Below are 22,665 nucleotides of genomic sequence, written 5' to 3' on the forward strand. Positions count from 1 at the left end.
CTGGAACTGAATCCAAGTTTCCTATATGGGTAGGTGACAGGGACTCAACTACTTGAGCCATTACCTGATGCTTGTTATGGTACACATTAACAGGAAGCTGGAATTGGGAGCAGAGATGGGACTTGAACCCAGGTACTCTCATGTGAGATGCAGGCATCCCAATAGAAAGTTTGACCATTAGAACAAATGCCTGTCCCTAAATAGCATATATAACTGAGAAAGCATATAGCCTAGTCATCATAATCATTTTAGGTGTTCAACAGGCTAAAGAAGTGAGCCCCAGCAGTCTTTTTCTCACTGTCAACTTGAACAAGACAAAGAAAGCCATTTGGACATGGGCCCAGTACAACTTTGTATTTTCTATTTAATTCAGGTTGGCATGTACCAAATGGAAGATCAACCCTGATAAATCAGAATAGACTAGAATGAGAAGCTGTAAGCTCAAGTCCCATCTCTTAAGAGTGGCAAGCCACCTGACCTTAAATTTACTCAATATAGCATCCAATGGCATCTTTCCAAAATGTAAATCAAATCCCACTGCTGCTTTGCTTAGAGCCTGCCTAAGGTTTTCCTCTGCACTCTACATAACATTAAAATCAAGCTTCACCAGGGCCTACACAATCTGCCCCCTCCCCCAACCTCATCTTTCCCCTCTTCAACTCACCACACGGTACAGAAATGTGCCAGGCCCTGGGTATAAAGGGATCCTTTGGGTTGGCATAACTCCTTTATCTACTTTTTACCTACTTAATTCTTTTTGTATCTTCTAGGGTTTGCCTTAAATTTCATCTTCTGGTAAGTTCTTCCTTGTTTACCCTTAATGATTAACTTCCATTAGATCACCAAGTGTTTTCCTTCACAGAGAAAAGTGGTAAGGTTATGTGTAGTTATTCATTTAATGTCTCTTACACAGAGGAGCTATAAGCTCCATGGGGTAGGAATAATTTAGTTTTGTTCATCTTATTCCCAGTACCTACTACATGACTGATTATTTTAGTAAGCACTCTATCAGTATTTGCCGACTAACTGATGATCTTGGCTAAGGCTCTTCTACTCTGTCCCCTAAGAGATTTTCAATTTCTACTTCTATAAAGTAATAGATTTGGACAAGGTGGTCCTAAAGACCCCTTAGAAACCAAGAGAAAAGTGAAAAGAAGGCAAAGAATGGAGGCTAAGGGGACAAAGTACACATGTTCATCAGCTTAAAATGGTGTTACATCCCAATAGTGCCATCATAAGCTGGAAATATCATTAAGTTGAATAAGCATTTAACACACCTAACCTGCCAGCATCATAATTTAACCTAGCTTACCTTCAGCGTACTCAGACTTAACATTAGTCTACAAATGGGGCAAGTCCTCTAACACAAAGCCCATTTTATAATCAAGTATAGATCAAATCTCATTGTTTGTACACACAGATGGGCATTTTTTTAGACATGAGATGGAATGTGAAAATCTAAAACATAAGATCCAAAGAACACCAGCAACACAGTACATTGAGCAGTGGTTGTATCCCTTGTGACTATGTGGATAACAGGGAAATGAGCTCACTGTCACTGTCCAGCATCAAGGGAGGGTATGGTAATGCATGCTGCCAGTCCAGGCAAAGAGCAGAATTCAAAAACTGAAGTATGATTTCAAATGAATGTGTACTACATCACACCACTGTAAAGTCAAAAAATCATGAAATCCAACTCTCATAAGTTGAGGACCAAGTGTTTACAACTGGAAGAAGAACAAACTTCTAACTGGCCTTGAAAAGTGTATGCAAAAATATAGAAAAAGAGGACACATTTTTACTTTCTATGGATTTAGGAGGTATAATAAGTCAGTACTGTGAGACAACAGTGATCCCAAGACTACAGTATATACAAAATGTCTAAACACATCAGGAATGTGGTTTAGATGATCGTGTTAGAGAAGATGTAATGTCAAGTCTTTGAAAGGCGAGGAGCCACTCTCATTGTGATCTCTGATGAGCAACAGCAATGAAGAAGTGCTTTCCCACCTAAGGTATTTAAAATTATTATTATTTTAAAGACTTAAAAAAAGATTTATTTATTTAAAGGCAGAGTTACAGAAAGAGAAGGAGAGGCAGAGGAGAGAGAGAGAGAGAGAGAGAGAGAGAGAATATCTTCCATCTGCTGGTTCACTCCCCAGATGGCTGCAATGGCCCAAGCACTCCAGCTATGCCCTCCCAGGTGCAGTAGTAGGGAGCTGGATCAGAAGTGGAACAGCTGGGACTTGAACTGGCACTCTGATATAGGATGCCAGTGTCACAGGCAGTGGCTACAATGCCGGTTAGATAAAAATTATAGCAAAGAGTCAGACATCATCCTACCTATTTTACTTTTTTAAAAAATGAATAAGTATATATTTATTGAAATCTTTACTTAATATATACTAAATTGATCTTCTGTATATAAAGATAATTGAAAATGAATCTTGATGTGAATGGGATGGGAGAGGGAGTGGGAGATGGGATGGTTGCGGGTGGCAGGGAAGTTATGGGGGGCAAAAAGCCACTGTAATCAAAAAACTGTACCTTGGAAATTTATATTTATTAAATAAAAACTTAAAAAAATAAAGCACCTGTCCTGGAAAAAAAGTATATATTTATTAGTAGAAACAATAATAAAATACTTACATTTTAAAGGAAATTTTTTTAATTTATTTTGACAGGCAGAGTTAGACAGTGAGAGAGAGAGACAGAGAGAAAGGTCTTCCTTTTTCCATTGGTTCACCCCCCAAGTGGCCGTTGCGGCCGGCACGCTGCGCTGATCCGAAGCCAGGAGCCAGGTGCTTCCTCCTGGTCTTCCATGTGGGTGCAGGGAGACCTGAGCCATCCTCCACTGCCCTCCCGGGCCACAGCAGAGAGATGGACTGAAAGAGGAGTAACCAGGACAGAATCCGGCGCACCGACCAGGACTAGAACTCGGGGTGCTGGCGCCGCAGGCGGAGGATTAGCTTATTGAGCTGTGGTGCCGGCCAAAGGAAATAATTTTTATGAGTTCCTCCCCCAAACTGATCAAATGAAAAACAGCTGAGATTAAGAAGAAAGGCATGTGGGCAGGCCAATGGGATAAGGCTGGGAACTGCAGTTTCTCAGCACTTGGGCCCTCAGTGCCTCAGCTGACACTGAGACTTCAAGGGGACCTCAGATGGGCTTCCACAGCCTACCTGCTCAGGTAAGCATCACTGGCACTGTTGTGCTCTGGACTTCGGCTGGAATAACTGTTCCTTCATGGATAATGAGGACTCCTAGAGAAGCTGTCAGTAGGCAGAGATTTGTGTCTGTTCTCACCTGTTCTTGAGCTCTCCTTAAGAACAAGGTAACATCAAATGGCACAGAAGACATTTCTCTCGGACAGGAAGAAAGATGTATTTTTCCTGCATGACTTCCCCTAAAGGTATTCATAGTTGTGGGGAGCAATCCGGACTGGACTAAGTTACTGAAATTAAGACTTATTCTATGCATCTGCTCTCCCACAACATGGCGTTGGGAGAGAAGTAAACAGCTTCCGCACAGCTGCCTCCAGTTCAACTAATAAACTGTAGGACTTGCTCCTGATTGGAGAGCAGCGTACTCGGCGTGTGGGCAGCCGAGTTGGGATTGGCGGAGGAGGACTATAAAGGAGGAGAGAGACGGCATGCACCAGGAACATCTATGGGGAACATCTAAGGGGAACATCTGAGGGAACACCTGTGCAGCCCCCAAGAGAACCGGCCGGCGGTGTGCCGCTCCCCTGCGGAAGTGGGGAATGTGGCCAGGGGGAACTGCCCTTCCACGGAGGTGGAAGGGATAGTAGCCAACCCGGGAAGAACCAGCAGCAAACCCGGGGAGGGCTGAGCAGACGAAAGAACAGCGCAGGGTCCTGTGTCGTTCCTCCACGAAGAGGGGGAGCGACAATAGTCTCAAAAGCTATGATTAACTTCAAGTACAAGACATCACAACATCTTATGTTAATCTGTGAGAAGACTCCTATTGCCAGGTAATCAGTTCTATTCAATCTTTGACTCTAAAGGCTTCCATGAAAATGCACACAGTAAAACAAGACACATACTGAAGAGATGCATAATCTGAAAAAGATGCGATAATAGCTAAGACAAGGAGGAGGAGGAAGAAGGGAAAGAGGAAGTGGAAGGGGAAGAAGGAGGGTTATTGCTTAACAATTTGTTTTATAAATTCAATAGAATTATTGTAATTTTATAGACAATAAAACTGAAGCTGCGACATAGTGACATATCCATGGCCACACAGATATTAAAACTAAAGCAGGCAAACTTAGATCAACAAATCTTCCCCACCCTGGCCACCCAGATATTAAAAGTATAGTAGGCCAATTTGGAACAACAGATCTTCCCCTCTTCCAGCCTTTCAAATATTCATTGAGTCCTCACTGTGTGAATTATTGCTGGGTCCAGAATTCCATCTGGTAAACCAAGGGGAGGTTTTCTGCACACAGCAGTGAGAACACAGGAGAGAGGGTGCACCGGGAGAGGTGCTTCAGATCTGACTGCCAGCAGCTACCACCATTCCTAGATGTTTGTCCAGAGCAACCCAAAAGGGGCAGCTTTTGAGCATCATCGAAGCTATTTGATTTCTGTACCATACAATGCCAAATAACAATCATGAAATGGAAACAGGTCTTTAACAAGGTCTAGCCCCTCTGTCTCACTCTAGTAAGGACCTCAACAAGTTGACTCTTTATCTCTTATAGTTTCTATCCTGATTCTAGGCAAATACCAACAATTTTGTAATAGTCACTTGCTTGTTCAACCACAGCACACAATCATTATCAGGTAAGTAGCTGAAACAATGGGCATTTCCCCTTTCAGGCATTCTTTCTGTTCCATTTATTGAGTCTCAAAATCCACCATACAGTACAGTCTACAGTACACTGAATTCTCAGGGGATAATATTCACATATGGGCCCCAGATTTCCTGGTCCCCAAATATTTTCCTTATAATTTCACCATCTATATTTACCTGGTTCTATGTTACTGTCCTAACTAGTCAACACAAAACCAATGAAGAGCCTCAAACTCCTTGCCTGCGTTAAGGTTTACATCACCCTGTCTCTACGAGAGATGGAGTATAAGTCACTTGTAGTTGGGTTGTGACTTTTGTTTTTCTTAACATTATTCACAAAGGAAGGGACAAAAAGAAAATGTAGTGGAAAGGTTGTTGCCTCCTCTCTCAAGGAACCCTAGGTCTTCTGATGTCCAGCCCAATACACTCAGTAATTTACACAAAAAGCCGCCTACCTCCCACAGCTTGCCACAGAAAACACTTGAGTTTTCCTAAATATACAGTGGCCCTTTAGCCGGCGCCGTGGCTCAATAGGCTAATCCTCCACCTTGCGGCGCCGGCACACCGGGTTCTAGTCCCGGTCGGGGCGCCGGATTCTGTCCCGGTTGCCCCTCTTCCAGGCCAGCTCTCTGCTATGGCCAGGGAGTGCAGTGGAGGATGGCCCAGGTGCTTGGGCCCTGCACCCCATGGGAGACCAGGAAAAGCACCTGGATCCTGGCTCCTGCCATCGGATCAGCGCGGTGCGCCGGCTGCAGCGGCGGCCATTGGAGGGTGAACCAACGGCAAAGGAAGACCTTTCTCTCTGTCTCTCTCTCTCTCACTGTCCACTCTGCCTGTCAAAAAAAAAAAAAAAAAAAAAAAAAAAAAAAAAAAAAAAATATACAGTGGCCCAGACACACAATATACAGACACTTCCTTGACAGCCCAGAATTTATGTAGCTCCCCTCAAACACATTCTGTGCAATAGCCACCATTTTGGGGACGATGAACAGAAATGAGCATTCTGAGGACTGCTGACTATGTGTATTGCTTAGTGCAGGGATCTCACTTTCTGCCTCTGGGTCCAGAACACTGTCTACTAAACCAAGGGAAAGTTTTTCATACACAGCAAGGGGAACACAGGCGAGAGGGGGCTGTAGAGACAGGTGCTTTAGATCTGACCTCCAGTGCCCAACACCATTTCTAGATGTTACCCAGAGCACCCCAAGAGACAACACATTTCCAGCATTATATCCTCTCATCCCTTTAAAATTCCTGCTCCTTGCTTCTATCCTGAGTATCGCTTACCCATCTATTCTGGAGAGGCCACAGTTCAGGGACACCCAGATACTGTTTATACTGCTCCAGGAGTGAATACCTTCAGTACTGACCATGTAACCAGGTACTTTTAAATATCTCATTTCATTCTTAAATCAACCAAATGAGGCAGATTTTATTTATATTTAGGAATCTGAGGCACAGAGAAATTAATTTTCAAAGTATACAATAGCTACCAAGAGTTAGAATGTGGAGGTTCATTAGAGAGATCTTATTATTCTCATTTTATAAGTAAGACTATTCCGGGTCAGAAAAAAGGAGTGAGTTAAGCCCTAGACTCTGAATGAGATTCAAATCATGTGGCCCAGTGATTCTGCCACCACACTGACCAGCTAGTGAAGGTTCACTGCAAAAGTTAAGCCAATGACAGTTGACCAACCCTGTTCCTGGGGACAACACAATGATCCTCTCCTATCTGCCTGCATTTGTTTTAGTCTAATACTAAGGAGAGGTCTTCTTCAAATCTCTGGTTCTGATCTGAGCTCTTCAGGCCTATTCTAGGCTAGTTATAAGAAGGAAAATAACCAGTCCATTCTGTCCTTGATTCAGATGAGTTAGCCAGGTCCTGGACTCAGAGAATATAGAATAAACTTCTGGCATAATCCAAAACCAGTAAAGATCTGCTGCTGTATCTGTTTCTCTCTAGCACACCACTCCCAGAGGATCCAAAAGTCCAGGTGATCGTCAAGGTCATGGAAAGAGTAACAGAAAATTAACAGAAATGCCATTCTCAAGCCTGGCTAATCATTACAATCAGTCTTTGAAACTTACAGATTCCCAAGCCTTACCAAGCCAACATTCTGACTCACTAGGTTTGGCCGAGGGGTCAAATTAGAGTTTTGTTTTAGTAAAGTGACTTAGGACCAGCAAGGTTTGGGGTCACTAATCCAACACGTTAAAATCTATCATTCCATCAGTGTCCTTGGCTTCCTAGACCGTTTCTCTCCTTGGTTTCTTCTTCCTAGACTACTTCTTCTCCTTGGTTTCTATATTTCCAACATAAAACATTTTTCAAATCTTATTTAATTTGACAAAAATATTAGAGCCGGTGTTGTGGTGTAGTATACGGGGCCACTGCCTGCAATATAAGGCACCCTATATTGTACCAGTTTGAGTCTCAGGTGCTCTACTTTTCATCCAGCTCCCTGCTGGTATGTCTGGAAAAGCAGTAAAGATGGCCCAAGTCCTTGGGCCCTTGCACTCATATGGGAGACCCGGAAGAAGTTCCTGGCTTCTGGCTCTGGTCTGGCCCGGCCCTGGCCATTTCAGCCATTTGGTGAGTGAACCAGCAGATGGAAGATCTCTTTCTAACTGTGCCTTTCAAATAAAAGAAAAATAAATCTTAAAAAATACTAGCATCAACAAGAATAAAAACTTTCCTATATTCTAAGTTGTTAAGTAACTTGGAATAGTGGTCCACACTGATTCTGCATTTAGTGCCCTCCCAGCCCACCCTCATACAGCCACCTTGTCTATGCCATGACCTTTCTTCACCATCCTCCTCCCACTCTTGGATGACCTGAATAGTGTTCCTGTTTCTCCTTCTTCTGCACTTCCTCCCACTCTTCACAAAGCTCTCTGGTCTCCCCTGCTTAAAAATCTGTCAGTTCGTTGCCTTCAATGTAGAAACAAATCAAAACAAACCAAAATTCCTCAGACTGATATTCTAGACCCATTCAATCTGGCTTGACACCACTCTCATTTTCTGCTTACACTCCTCTTAAATGATGATCCATTCTGATTGCATCTGGAGTCGCTTTCGAGACTCTAAAATGTATACTTGTACAAGCACATCATTTGGATAATTCCTATTCATCTTTCAAGACCCAGCTCAGAGCTCATAACTGGGGTCAAGTGCCCTAGGCCTATCTTTTTCATCTCAGTACTTAGCACTGCATTGTAATTGTACTTGTTTGTTGATTTTTCTTCTTTTCACCCCTCCTGCCAACATACACAGACACCACTAGATTGGGAGCTCTCCAAGGATACAAGCTGTTTTACCTTGGTGCTGGCATAGTAACTACCATGTAGTTCTCACCTGAGAGAAGCTCTTTATGAGGGAAAATGAAGGAGTCAGGGTTAATGCTGGGTCTCAGGCTCAGAAAGCTACTAAAATCTAGCTTTTCTATTAACTGACATGGAACAGGGCCTAAAGAGAAAGTCTGTGTGGGTGGACAGATTGTAGGTTTGGTTTTAGATCTTGAGTTTCAAGTGTCTATAGGCAGAACACAGGACAGAGATACATTTCTTTATCTTAAGCAGTCTACTGTAGGAAGGGCCATTAGATTTGGAGTCAGGACATACAATGCTTAGTGATATCAATACCAACAGTGAGCTCTCTGAATTTTCATGGATCAGTGAACTTCTCTGGGCTTTTTCTTATCTATGAAAGGAAGCTGATATTTATCCTTGGTATTTATGCTAATAATATGAGAATATGGAATGGCTTATAAGATACTAATTAAGAAGTGATAGATTGGGGACCATGTTGTGGTACAGTGGGTTAAGCCACCACCCGCAGTACTGGAATCCAAATGGGCACCATTTCTAGTCCTGGCTACTCTACTTCCATCCCAGCTCCCTGCTAATGTACTTAGAAAAGCAGCAGAGGACAGCCCAAGTGCTTGGGCCCCTGTGGCCATGTGGGAGACCCAGAGGAAGCTCCTGGCTCCTAGCTTCAGCCTGGCCCAGTCCTAGCCATTGTGGACATTTGGGGAGTGAGCCAGCGGGTGGAATACATCTCTCTCTGGCTTTCCCTCTCTGTAACTCTGCCCTTCAAATAAGTAAAACAAATCTTTTTTTTTTTTTTTTAAAGAAGTGATAGATCGATGCATGTATGTGTGTACACAGTATGTTTGGACTTATCATGCTAAGTTTCACATGAATAAAATGACAGATTCATCAGTAGAATCTGTCATTCTACATACCTGCAACATTTATGTGTGCCGATGTGCTGCTAGGCTAAGGAAATTCATGCTACAATCACAATCACAACCACAATATTTCCTTCATTAAAGTCCTTCAAAAGTCCTGAGTTTCCCATTATAAAGAAGAATAAAAAAAATCACTAAGGATTTACTGTGTACTTGTTATGGGCAAGGCACTGGATTGGGCATACAGCATACAAAAAGTGAATAAAAAGGGGCATAGGGTCAAGGAGATGTACAAACAAAAAATTAAAACTAAGCATGGCTCAGAGCAAAGTTATGGAGAATTATAGCTGAGCAGACACAACTCTGAAGGCCCCTAGCTTTTGGGCTCACCTGGGTTGGCAGAGGCCGCCGTTGAAACCATCCTCTCCCATGGCCAATCCTGCCTCCTTCCCTTTCCTGATGGGCTACCAGGCTCCATCTCAGAGTCTGCTTCTTGGGAAACTCAACCTGCCACAACAAGCTACAAGGGTCAGGCAAGGTAACAGCACGAGCAGAAATATGGAGGAGGGGAAGAGGTTGATGATTTTGAAGAACTAAAAAGTGTTTCCCTGAGACTTGAGCCCAGAACACTTAAGGAGAAGCAGTGAAAGATAAAGGTGGGGGCTGGCACTGTGGTGTAGCAGGTAAAGCTGCTGCCTGCAGTGAGCAGTCCTGGCTGCTCTACTTGTGATCCAGCTCTGCTATGGCCTGGAAAGCAGTGAAAGATGGCCCAAGTTCCTGGGCCCCTGTACCCACATGTGAGACCTGGAAGAAGCTCCTGGTTCCTGGCTTTGGATTGGCCCAGCTCCAGCCATTGGGTTCTTTTGGGGAATGAACCAGCAGATGGAAGACCTCTCTCTCTCTCTCTCTGTCTCTGCCTCTCTGTAACTCAGCATTTCAAATAAATAAATCTTAAAAAAGAAAAAAAGGGAAAGGCAAAAAGAAAGATAGGGTAAAGGCCTAAGCTCTACCTACATCGTAGAGGCAAAGGGGACTCATCAGAGGTTTCTGAGAAATAAAGTTACAGAGTAGAGATTTTCTTTTTGAAAAATTGCTTAATTAATTTATTAGGGAGGTAGAGAGAGAAACGCACACATACACAGACAGATAGAGACTGAGCTCCGATCCATTTGATCACTCTCCAAATGCCCACACTGACCCCTGCCTGGGGCCCAAACTGGGAACGGACAACTCAGTTCAGTTCTTCCACATGGATGGCAGGGAGCAGGGTGCACACAGGAAGCTGGAATCAGGAGTGGAGTTTGAATTCAAACTCTGCCTTCTGATATGGGATGTGGGTGTCCCAAGTGGCAACTTAACTGCTAGGCCAAATGTTTGCCCCAGAACAGGTATTTTCAAAACACTACTACCTGTACATGATGTATTGAAGAATTCCCAGTGTAACCAGGATGCGGATGCCAGTGATTGTGAAAATGAACCCAGACTGAAGATCTTAGATCTGTGTCCAGAAGTTGGTAATTCAATAAGTAAACTCTGAAATAGGCTGGGGCTGGAGCTAGAGATTTAGGATTCAGCAGTACATGGCAGGAGCTAGATGGAGAATCTTCAATAAGGTCAGGAGGATGGCGATTAGAAGACGTGTATGGATATACACCCCGAGGGACAGAATCGAGTGAAAGGAGCCCCAGAAGACTCCTACGGACTAAGCAGAGAAGAAAGAGGAGGAATCGTAGAGGCTAATTTTAGAGAAACCAAAGGATGAGATAAGTTTATACATCAACCACTACAAAGTGGACAAATAAAATAACAAGAGCATTGGGGCTGGCACTGTGGTGCAGTAGGCTAAGCCTCTGCCTGTGGCACCGACATCCCATATGGGCACTGGTTCTGGCTGTTCTTCTTCTGATCCAGCTCTGTTTATAGCCTGGGAAAGCAGTAGATGATGGCCCAAATGCTTGGGCTCCTGTAGACCCACAAGAGAGACCGGAGGAGGCTCCTGGCTCTCGGTTTCAGAATGGCCCAACTCCGGTCATTATGCCCGTTTGGGGCGTGAACCAGTGAATGCAAGACCTTTCTGTCTCTCCCTCTGTCTGTAACTCTACCTCTCAAATAAATAAAATATTAAAAAAAAAAAAAAAGCAGAGGATCATTTGAAGTCCTTCAAGAGAGTAAGGATATCCAGTAACAAAAATATTTATTTATGGGGCCGGCGCCGTGGCTCACTTGGTTAATCCTCCGCCTGCGGTGCCGGGTTCTAGTCCTGGCTTCCCCTCTTCCAGTCCAGCTCTCTGCTGTGGCCCGGGAGGGCAGTGAGGATGGCCCAAGTGCTTGGGCCCCTGCACCCGCATGGGAGACCAGGAAGAAGCACCTGGCTCCTGGCTTTGGATCGGCATAGCTCCGGCCGTAGCAGCCATTTAGGGGGTGAACCAATGGAAGGAAGACCTTTCTCTCTGTCTCTCTTTAAAAAAATATTTATTTATTTAGTTCAAAGTCATATGTGGGGATGGGAGTGTGTGTGTGTGGGGGGGAGAGACAGGAAGGGAAGGAGTTATCTTCCATCTCAATAGCCACATCTGGTTGAGGCTGAAGCCAAGAGCAAAGAACTCCATCCTTGCCTCCTATGTAGGTGGCAGGGGACTAAGTACTTGGCCATCTTCTCGTGCCTTCCCAAGTACATTAGTAGGGAGCTGGATCAGTAGAGCAGCTAAGACTCAAACTGGCTCTCTGATATTGGAAGCTTATTAACCCGCTGTGCAAAAACACCAGTGCCTATCCAGCATTTCTAATACTGAGATAAAGTGGGACAAAGTGTTCAATTGGAGTGGACTGTTTAATCCAATGATTCCATACAATCATTACTAAAATGATATATAAGCATAATTATACATACATAGGAACTTCAAGAAGTTCATAGCAAATGCATATTATGAAAATATTATACATAGGGGGCGGTGCTGTGGTGTAGTGGGTAAAAGCCTCTGCCTGCAGTGCTGGCATCCCATAAAGGTGCCGGTTCGAGACCCGGCTGCTCTACTTCCATAGCTCTCTGCTATGGCCTGGGAAAGCAGTGGGGGAATGCCCAAGTCCTTGGGCCCCTGCACTCATGCGGGAGAAGAAGCTCCTGCTCTGGCTTTAGATCGGCCCAGCTCAGACCACTGCAACCATTTGGGGGGGTGAACCAGCGGATGGAAGATCTCTCTCTCTCTCTCTCTGCCTCTCTGTAACTCCACTTTCCAAATAAATAAATAAATAAATAAATCTGTAAAAAATTGTTATACATGAATTTAAATTTTTTGTACCAAAATAAAACTTATTTGTAAATTCCATTTAATTTAATTTGTGGAAAACAAACTTTTTAACTTATCACTGTGCATATGCATGAGAATATTCAGAATACATTTTCTTTTTTTCTTTTTTAAGTTTATTTATTTTATTTGAAAGGCAGAGTTACAGTGAAGGAGAGACAGAGAGATCTTCCATCTGCTGGTTCACTCCCCAAATGGCTTCAATGGCCGGGGCTGGGCCAGACCAACATTAGGAGCCAGAAGCTTCTTCTGGGTCTCCCACATGAGTGCAAGGGCCCAAGGAATGGGCTGCTTTCCTAGTTGCATTCACAGGGAGCTGGATAGTAAGTGGAGCAGCCGGGACTTGAACCAGTGTCTACATGGGATTCTGGCATTACAGAAGGCAGCTTAACCTGCTGTGCTACAGCACTGGTCCCTCAGGGTATGTTTTCTAAGTTTATAAAAAAGTAGGCTATATCCATTATAATCATAGTGTACTATATTATGTATTATAATATATAATCAAGTATGGGCAATAAAATTTTCTGAATTCAGTATAATAGGATTCTTTTAAGGAATATAAGAAAGGCAAGATTTTGAAGTATTTGAGAATATAAGATGAGAGCTTGAAGGGGAAATCAGAGGAAAGAAAAGGGCCCTTTGTTGGTTGACTTAATTTTGTTCATGTATATATACATATAAATATGCAAACATATATGAATACAAACTGAATCATATAAGTTCCAGAATTTAGATTTTAACTGAAGATGTGATATAAATAATTACCATATCTTTTATGACACTAATACAATTATGAAGCAAGGGTAACTGGGCATAAAAAAAAGAACAAGAAATTCCAGGCTTGGCTCATTTTTATTTTTTTATTTTAGGCTTTTAGGTTGAACAGGCCTTTTTCCTGCTTTGTTACTAGGAAAACTTGAATGCATATCTAACAGATAATTTTCATGGTCCAGATGATATGGCTCCTTGACTTAGAATGAGGTTATATCCCTATAAACCCACAGTAAATGGAAAATATTTTATATTGAAAATATAACCTAACCTACCAAATGTCATAGCTTAGCTTAGCCTGTCTTCAACATGCTCAGAACACTTACATTAGTCTTACACAGTCCAACATAAGCCTATTTTATTTAATTTTTAAAAGACTTTATTTATTTGAAAGGCAGAGTCACAGAGAGGCAGAGGCAGAGGCAGAGAGAGAGGTCTTCCATCCGCTGGCTTACTCCCCAGATGGCCGCAACAGTGAGAGCAGGGCCTATCCGAAGACAGGCATCAGGGCCTTCTTCTGGGTATCCCACATGGATGCAGGGGCCCAAGCACGTGAACCATCCTCTATTACTTTTCCATGCCATAGCAGAGAGATGGATTGGAAGAGGAGCAGCCGAGTTCCAAACCAGTGCCCATGTGGATGCTAACACTGCAGGTGGTGGCTTTACCTGCTAAGCCACAGCACAGGCCCTAAGGCTATTTTATAATAAAGCTGAATATCTCATGCATGTACACAGCTGCTTTGTAGGCAAGATGGAATGGGAAAACAACACAAACTCTACAAAACACTGGCAAAACAGTACACTGTAGAGGGTGTATGGTCTCCCCTTGTGACCATGTGTCTAACTGAGAGCTAGGGCTGCCAAGCTTCACAAGAGAGCATCCTACAGCATGTGGCTAGCCTGGCTAAAGACCAAGATTCGAAGTGTGGGTTCTGCTGAATGCTTATCACTTTTGTACCATTGAAAAGTTGAAAAAAGGCAGTCTCCAGGGCCTACCTGCACCTCCCGTAGCATTTACTTCTATAACGTGACTTATAAATGCCCCTTACACCCCGTGAATCCTGTATCTCAATGAAGACCGCAACGTTACCAAGATCGAAGTTTGCAACTTCAAATGCTCTTTAAATCAAACACAATAAAGAAAGTCCAGACACTTTTTCTTTCACCGAGAAAGACTAACTCCCACTTCTACTCTCACAGCAATTGCATAACTCAAGAGAGCAAGAGGCAACTTTCCTTGTGGACTCTTCAAATAAACTCTCTTTAGGGATCAGGCCACGCGAAAGAAAATAGCGCAGCAGGAATTTGAAAGAAAAAAAAAAAGAGAGTGAGAAACTGTGGATAAAAGCAAGAAAGAACCTGAGCAAAACATTACCAGCACCGTAATATAACACATGCACTGTCAAACTTCAGTTATTTGAATGGTATCAGGGACAAGGAGTCAATTGAGTAAGTAGAGTTATGGTAGGGGCGGTTTTAAAAAAAAGAATGCACATGTGTGTTGGATGGATGGACACATGACTTAGTTTTGGATAAATGAAGCTAAGAATGGTTTACAATTTATGTGAGTCTGCTTCCAGTGAGTCTGAAAGGCAATCCGAAACTGTTATCAATTAAGGGTCCATTGATGGATTATATACAGTCGGAAAGAGCCTGAGGCTGGACATCTTACAGATGTAAATATCAGACATGTGATAGCCTACGGAGTACATTAATTCTGCTCTGAAAAGAGACATGAACTGCAGAGGAGGAAAAGGGGGGAACTGTGAGGTCACCCTTCCCCATCCACCACCCCTCTCGCATTACAAATGACGGCTCAAATGTGTGGACCTTGGGATGCAGCCACTGCCTAGGAGAAAGTCACAGAACTTCAAATGCAGTCAAGTCAGTTCTTAAATACCTAAACATTGCCAAAAGCTGCTTGTAAGTCCAGCTCTGTCAAGTGTGCTAAGGACTCTTGTTAGGTAGTAGCTTGTACTTGGGACATGCTCTTAGAAATATCAAACTTTGAGATCTGGTCTTTAAGCACATTCTGCCTACCACTTCCCTCCCCACCCTAATTTTCAATTATGTTAATGTTCTCCCCCTTAACAAATAAACACTGAAATAAAACAGCATCTTGTTGGGATTCTTGATGATTTGTACAGCTGAGCTTTACACAGAAAGTAATCATAATACAATGAATAGGTCTTTAACTCCTCATACCTGGTCCGCACTTTCAGCTGCTGATTTTGCTTCTCAGTTCTCTGAGAAAACAGAATCACTAAGAAGGGGATGTCCCCAAGTTCCAGACACTTTGACACTACAGCCATCACCCTACAGGCATCAATACCCACTTATTTTTCCTTCCTTCTTACTATGAATAAACACTGTTTCTACTTGGATGCTACTACTTATGATGTTTAATCAAGGAAAAGGCTCCCATGTCATCAGTTTTGCTTTCCTGGATCATTCCCTTTAGCACATAAACTGGCTGCAATTTTTCTTTTTAAAATTATCTTCTTGACTCGCCTGGCCCTCCAGCTTTCTTCTACGTGAACCTCAAGCATTTTTGGATTTACTGTCTCTAACGCCTCTCTTTCATTCTCAAGAGTTTGAACTCATCTAAAGCAAGGGTTAAAGCCCATGGTTGGTTTTCTAAACCCTCATCTTACTGGAACCACTTGACTGGTTGATCTCTCCCTCTTTCTTTAAACCCTTTGATCTCTTGGCTTCAGGGAGATGAGTCTCTTGGTTCTCCCCCAACCAGACCAGCTATTCCTTCTCTAAGTCCTTTCCTGCTTCCTCTTTCCTCAGTGTCTTCTAAGTGGTAAAGCGCCCCAAGACGCAGTCCCTTGAGCACTTCTCTTTTTAGCTGAATCTCTTGCTATGTGATCTTAGTAAGTCTCATGATTTAAGTCCCACCTATATGTAATGAATCTCACATTTATTTCTCTAACCTGATCTAGTCTCTGGACTCCAGACTTGTATAATCAACTGCCTATGAGGGCTTTCTATATGGATTCTAGTGAGCATCTCAAATTTAACTACTAGAAAACTCAACTGCTGATTCCTTATCTTCTCTCAGCATTGTCATCACAGTAAACAGCAACTCTCTTTCTCATTGATAGGTTAAATGTCTTAGAAGGCCTTCTTGACTCTTTTCTTACTCATACACCATGACAGGCCCTCCCCTTTGCAGCTCCATTATCCAATTAATCAGCAAACCCTTTGGTTCCCCTTCAAAACATATTCAGAATTCAACCATTTCTTACCACCTCCACCATCGATATATCATTAACAGCATCAGCATTTGTTGCCTGAAATTTGGAGTAGTAACTAGCCTGTTAAATGATTTTGCTGCTTTCAACTTTGCTTGTACTCTTGTCACAATACCAAGTAAACCTTTTGGCCTTAGTCAAATCATGTCACTTCCCTTTGCAAATCCCTACCCCACTCCAGTGGCCACCTTTCTCGCTCAAGGAACAAGCTACAAGTCCTTATAATTTTTAGGCCAGTGAAGTTAGGCTCCTGATGATCTGGCCTTCAACTACCTCTCTGGCCTACCCCCTCAACCACCCCTCTGGCACATTCCATCACAACCCTGTGCAGAGGCCTTGCAGTTTCTGAACGCATCACACTTTCTTCCAACTCAAAGCCTCTGCTGGGATATGTTTCCTCCAGTCGGCCTCCTGGTTCACAACCCATCTTACCCAGTTCTTGCTGATGAGCCCTTCTGCAAAATAGTAAGTCTCCTTCCTCCCAACCCATCCCCAGGCAAGAATATTCCCTCGGTCTGATCCCTGTATTACTTTTCAATGATAGCACCCATCATCATCCGTCAGGTGTATTTGCCTGTCCATTCGTTTCAAATCTATGCCTTCAGGCCCCCAAATAACTAGTTCTTTGTTTCATTTACAGCTCCTGACCTAGTAAAAAGCAGTGTTTACCACAGAGAAGGTACATGATAAATATTTGTTGAATGAATTCTGCCTGTACATTCCAATTCATAAATGGGAGGCTATTGTCTGGAAGAATGGCTTCAGTATTCACACACAAAAAAGGCCTACTATTAATAATGTTACAGATAGATATCAACAATATGCTCACTATCTGAAACAATGAACCGACATAAAATAAGGCAATGAGAATGTAGCTGACTACAGTAGTTTCCAGATTCTCCAAGATTTAGTCCATTGAGGTGGGTGATCTGGCAAGGGACCATCACTGTGGACCCCAATTTAGCAAGTACTACTCTTAGACTGCCCAGGTTTGCCCTTTCTTACTTTCCCAATCACATAGTCAGGAGGGTAACTGCGCTTTCTTCTTCTTTTTTTTTCCCATAAAATCAAATTTTATTTATTTTTAGCCAATAGATTTGATGCCTGAATGTTATTTCTTAAAATTTTTAGAAAAATTATTTAAGGTATACAAATTACATGTATACAGATTTAGGAGCACAGTGATACTTTCCACCCTATCCCACTCCCACTCCCACCCCTCTTCCTCCTTCTCCTATGCCCTCTCTTAATTTTCACAATGATTTACTTCCAAGTTTGCTTTACAGTCATAAAATTAACCCTATACTAAATAATGAGTTCAACAAAGAGTATGAAGAAAAAAAAAACACTCTTTCTTAACATAGAGACAAGGGCTATAAAGAATCATCGAAGCTCAAAATATCAATTTCATTCTCATATATTAAATTTAACTCAGTTTCCTATACAAACTCAACACCTGGTTGAGGATCTATTATCAGAGGCAGGTTAAGAGAGACACTGTCTACCAGAAAGGCATTTGAAATAAATGCTTTTGGAAACAGTTTATAATTTCTTCTTAACTCTATTTTTTTTCTGATTAAAAAAGAGATTTAGTTTAAAATTAGAAACATTACTATGAAAGTAAAAATACTCTAAAAGATAATTGTCAACGTTTCTGTGTGGCTCCTTCTAAATCTTGTATAAATAATGCACTGATTTCTTGATTAATTCAAATATATCAGAAGTGAATGTGAATCATAAAAATTTGCACACAATGTTAGATTAGATTGTGTATTTTTCAGGCACACTAACTCAAAGGTTGCTATTTCAGCCAAGTCTTCAGAACCAGTAATGTACCTTGTGTTCTGAGCATTTCTGAGGGGAAGTACTACATTTGGGACCCTGGAGAATTGAGTCCCAGCTTTGTACCAACTGTAGAATCTTCCAGTTTCCTCTGCCCATTCTACTCTGTTCTGTCATAGTTTTAATGCAAAAATTCTTATTTAGCTTCCTTTCTAGTAGTACACCCTACCTATTCCAGAGGCCTTCTAGAATCTCTGACCAATAAAAAAATGGCTGAACCCATTATAAATAGACCCAGGTGCTTTGTGCCTGGCAGAGTTCTGTCAGTCCATTTATCTAGCAGTTATAATTTTATTATCCCTAAGAAGCATGAAACTTAAAGCTCTTTCTTTCCAGACTTAATAGATTACCTGGTTTGTCTAAACAAATCCCAAAGACTACAATTTCTCTCCCAGACAGAGATTAGATGCGGCCCTAAAAGTAAATATTCTGGTCCTCTGGCTTCCTTCTTATGTGTCTACAAGAGAAATTGACTGAGAATTTCAGTTCTTAGTGTTTAGAATTAGATTAGAGCCTTCAGCTTTCCAGCCATAAGGGAAGTATAGGACCTGAGTCCCAGATTCTTCCTTGGTAAAAATCTGAGCATTGAGACTGCACCCATCTTAAAAAGTAAAGCCTCTGGGTTCTGAGGTCCATCAATCAATAAATGTACATTAGACAAAAAAAAGGGGGGGGGGAATATGTTATGGTACTCTAGATTAAGAAAGCAAAGATATGTATTACTTTGGAGCAATAAGCAGTTACACAAACATCTACTTCATATTTATTATCACTGCATATGACTTAATTCCAGTCTGATGGTTTGTCTTCCAATCCTTCTTCGGATGCTTAATTTTTCAGCAAGAAATACCCATTAAGTATATTATATTTTTCTTCAAATCTTATAGAAAAATGTTTGAAGCAATACATTTATTTAATTCCATCTGGTAGAATACAGTTCACCTTCATAAAATCAATAGATTACTGACCTGAATTTAAGTCTCGTCCTGGGTTGAAGGCCCGGCTATTAACAGTGGTAGAAAGTCGATCACAACTAATTGTTCTAGATACATTAGTATTAAAGTTTCCATCAAATCTGAAACAATAGAAGAGAATTAAAAATCCTCATTTAGTCATTATTCAATCTAGAAAAGCCATCCAATAAAAATAACACCCACACTGTGTGAGAAACAGATCAATCCAAAAATAGTAAAACTTCAACTTTACAGTTAAATACTCACAAGTCATTTCAGAACAGTGTGTGTGTATGTGTGTGTATCTGTCTGTCTGTCTGGGGGTGGCTGGTGCCCTCTGTAACTAGAGGGCTTAGAAGTCAAGTTCAATTTTAGGAAGATTAAAAAAAAACAATCTTGGAACCAACTTTTCCTAATGAAATTGAGTCAGTACTATTGATAAAATCATATAGGAAACAGATGACAAAATTCATATTAGAATTATAAAAATTCAGACTTGAGCTTTGACATCACATGTAAAATAGAATTCTTTAAATTAGCCTGTCTGAAAAACAATGCCAGATTATACAGACAGTAGTGAAGGGGAAAGATTGGCTATGGAGAGGCAAAGTCTGGTTTTGAGTCCCCGCTCTGTCACTAACAACTGGGTGGCCTTAGAAAACTTCAACTTTTCTGAGCCTCAGTTTTCATATCTGAAGGAAAAAAAGATAAATCTTAAACTTAAAAAATTAGAAATAATGTACAGAAATTTTCATGGTACATGATACACAGCTTGCAGCTATTAGATTGTAATGCAAATAAGGCTGAGGTCTTTTTATTTCCAGTGGATGTAGCAGATTAATAGTAGAGCTAGAACAATGCTAGTACTGTGGCTACAAGCTGATCAATAAACGTAAATGGAATCAATGAGCCATTTGCTAGAGAGGACAACAATCTGAAAGACTGTAACAGGAAAATGTGACAACAAATTTCTACGTAGTCATTAAGAGTGAATTAAATTAGAGGCTGGCATGGTCGCGTAGCGGGTGAGACCACCACCTGCTGTGCTGATATCCCATGTGGGCGCCAGTTCGAGTCCTGGCTGTTCCACTTCGGATCTAGCTCTCTGCTGTGGTCCTGGAAAGCAGTGGAGGATGGCCCAGGTCCTTGGGCCCCTGCACCTGAGTGGGAGACCCAGAAGAGGCTTGAGGCTCCTGGCTCCTGGCTTCGGATCAGCCATTTGAGGAGTGAACCAGTGGATGGAGGACCTCTCTCTCTCTCTCTGCCTCCTTCTCTCTCTGTATAACTCTGACTTTCAAATAAATAAATAAATCTTTTTAAAAACAGAGTAAATTAAATAAAAAAAGGAAAAATCTTGAATTTCTAAGTAACTCATTAGGGATTTCAGATACTGAGGACTCCTGATGTTTCTAAGAGATTTTCCATTGAACTCAACTGGAAATGAGGTTTTCAAAAACTTGTATATCTCATATGCCACCAATGAAATTCCATTAATGTAGGTAGAGCAATGATAACCCAGGAGAGACACTTCTAAAAATCCAGATCAATTTGATGACTCACATGAACTTTTATTATCTGCTGACCACAGCAATAATGCTTAAGAGCTATTAAACTGAACTGATTGTACTAGTATGGGAACTAGGCCTTCACACAGTGAGTTAGTCTTGTTTTATCACATATCTCAAAAGAGGAGGTAACTGGATTTAGGGACCTTTAGTCCATCCTCTTTTCAGTGCAGAATTATATCAACTGCGTCAACTGGGCCTCAAAGGACACAGTTGCTTCACCAACATGGTTGCTCTTCCTTGGACCTGCTCCAATTTGTCTAGACGGGTAGAGTGCTGCCTTAAAAGCCACAGATGGAGAGAAAAAAAGAGATTAATACACTGGCAGCTGCCTGCGTGCATGCAGGCAAAGCAGTATCACTATCATCTCACTTTTCTCCATGCACTAGCTGGCCACATTAACCCTATTCCCCCACAAACATCTAGGCCAGATAATAAATATTTTAGGTTCTGTGGGCCATAATGTCTGTTGCAAATACTCAGCTCTGCCATTATAGTGTGAAAGCAGCCACAGAGAAGACATAAAAGATTGATTGTGGTTGTGCCTCACTACAACTTAATTTTCCAAAATAGGTGGTATGTCAGACTTGTTACACCACTGTGGCTCTAGACTAGGGCAGAGAATTCTGAGATGATGAAAATGTATTATTTTTGCACTGCCCAATATGGTAGCCATATGTGACTACTGAGCATTTGAATTATGGCTAACATAAAGGAGGCACTACATTTTTAATTTTATTTACTCTTATTTTAAATGTAAATAGTTACTGAATAGTTGCTACCATACTAGACAATGCAAGGCTGAGTTTTCCTATTTGCCTGGTCATCCTTCAGGTCTTTGTTCATGAATGACTTCCTCAGAAAAGCTCCTGGCAGTGGATGACTCTTCAAGTGTATGTCAAGTATCTCACATCTCTCTCGGAGCATGTGCCACAATTTAAAATTTATGGTTATATTTGTATTCTTTATGGATTGGGGTCCATGAATAAACAGTCCCATGAGAGCAGGCACAATGTCTCACTGGTTTTGCTCGCCGTTGTACACACGACACTTAGCACTGTTCTCATAAAAAACAGGTATTCAGGGCTGGCGTTGTTCAAGCTGCCACCTACAATGTCAGCATCCCATACTGGCAATGGTTCAAATCTCAGCTGTTCCATTTCTGATCCAGCTCCCTGCTAATGGCCTGGGAAAGCAGCAGAACATGGGCTCCTGCACCCATGTGGGAACCAGGGTGAAGTTCTTGGCTCCTGGCTTAGGCTTGTTGCCATTTGGGGGGTGAACCAGCAGATGGAAATCTCTGTCTCTCCTCTCTCTGCAACTCTGCCTTTCAAAGAAGTAAGTAAATTTTTTTTCTCTTTTTTTAAAAGTAGGTACTCACAGTAGCCTGTCAGATACGTCCTTAGTGCCCAGCACTGTTCTGGATTACCTCAAAGGCTCCAGAAATCTTTTTTTTTTTTTTTTTCCTGACAGGCAGAGTGGACAGTGAGAGAGAGAAACAGAGAGAAAGGTCTTCCTTTTGCCGTTGGTTCACCCTCCAATGGCCGCCATGGCCAGCGCGCTGCGGCCAGCGCGCTGCGGCCAGCGCACAGCGCTGATCCGATGGCAGGAGCCAGGTCCTTATCCTGGTCTCCCATGGGGTGCAGGGCCCAAGCACTTGGGCCATCCTCCACTGCACTCCCTGGCCACAGCAGAGAGCTGGCCTGGAAGAGGGGCAACCGGGACAGAATCTGGCACCCCGACCGGGACTAGAACCCTGTGTGCCGGTGCCGCAAGGCGGAGGATTAGCCTAGTGAGCCGTGGCGCCGGCCAGCTCCAGAAATCTTAACACATGAGGACCATGACCCAGAAGAATGCTTCTTACTTCCTGAAAATCTAGCTACATCATAATCTCCTGAGATGCATGTTTGAATGAAGATTCCTGCGATCCACCCTAGGAGAGTTGGATTTACCGAGTCTGGG

The 22,665-nt window shown here is 42.3% G+C and overlaps 1 protein-coding gene across 1 annotated transcript in view; it reads right to left on the reverse strand.

Annotated features, from left to right (window-relative positions):
- CACHD1 (cache domain containing 1) overlaps nt 1–22,665 on the reverse strand; it is a 247,434-nt gene that overhangs the window by 70,065 nt on the left and 154,704 nt on the right. The window contains exon 4 of the mRNA XM_002715945.6: nt 19,154–19,260. Coding sequence (XP_002715991.4) covers nt 19,154–19,260 — 107 coding nt within the window. The remainder of the gene's footprint in view (nt 1–19,153; nt 19,261–22,665) is intronic.

This window comes from Oryctolagus cuniculus, chromosome 7 (genome assembly GCF_051225735.1).
Source record: "Oryctolagus cuniculus isolate XC-2025 breed Fujian yellow rabbit chromosome 7, ASM5122573v1, whole genome shotgun sequence".
NCBI lineage: Eukaryota > Metazoa > Chordata > Mammalia > Lagomorpha > Leporidae > Oryctolagus > Oryctolagus cuniculus.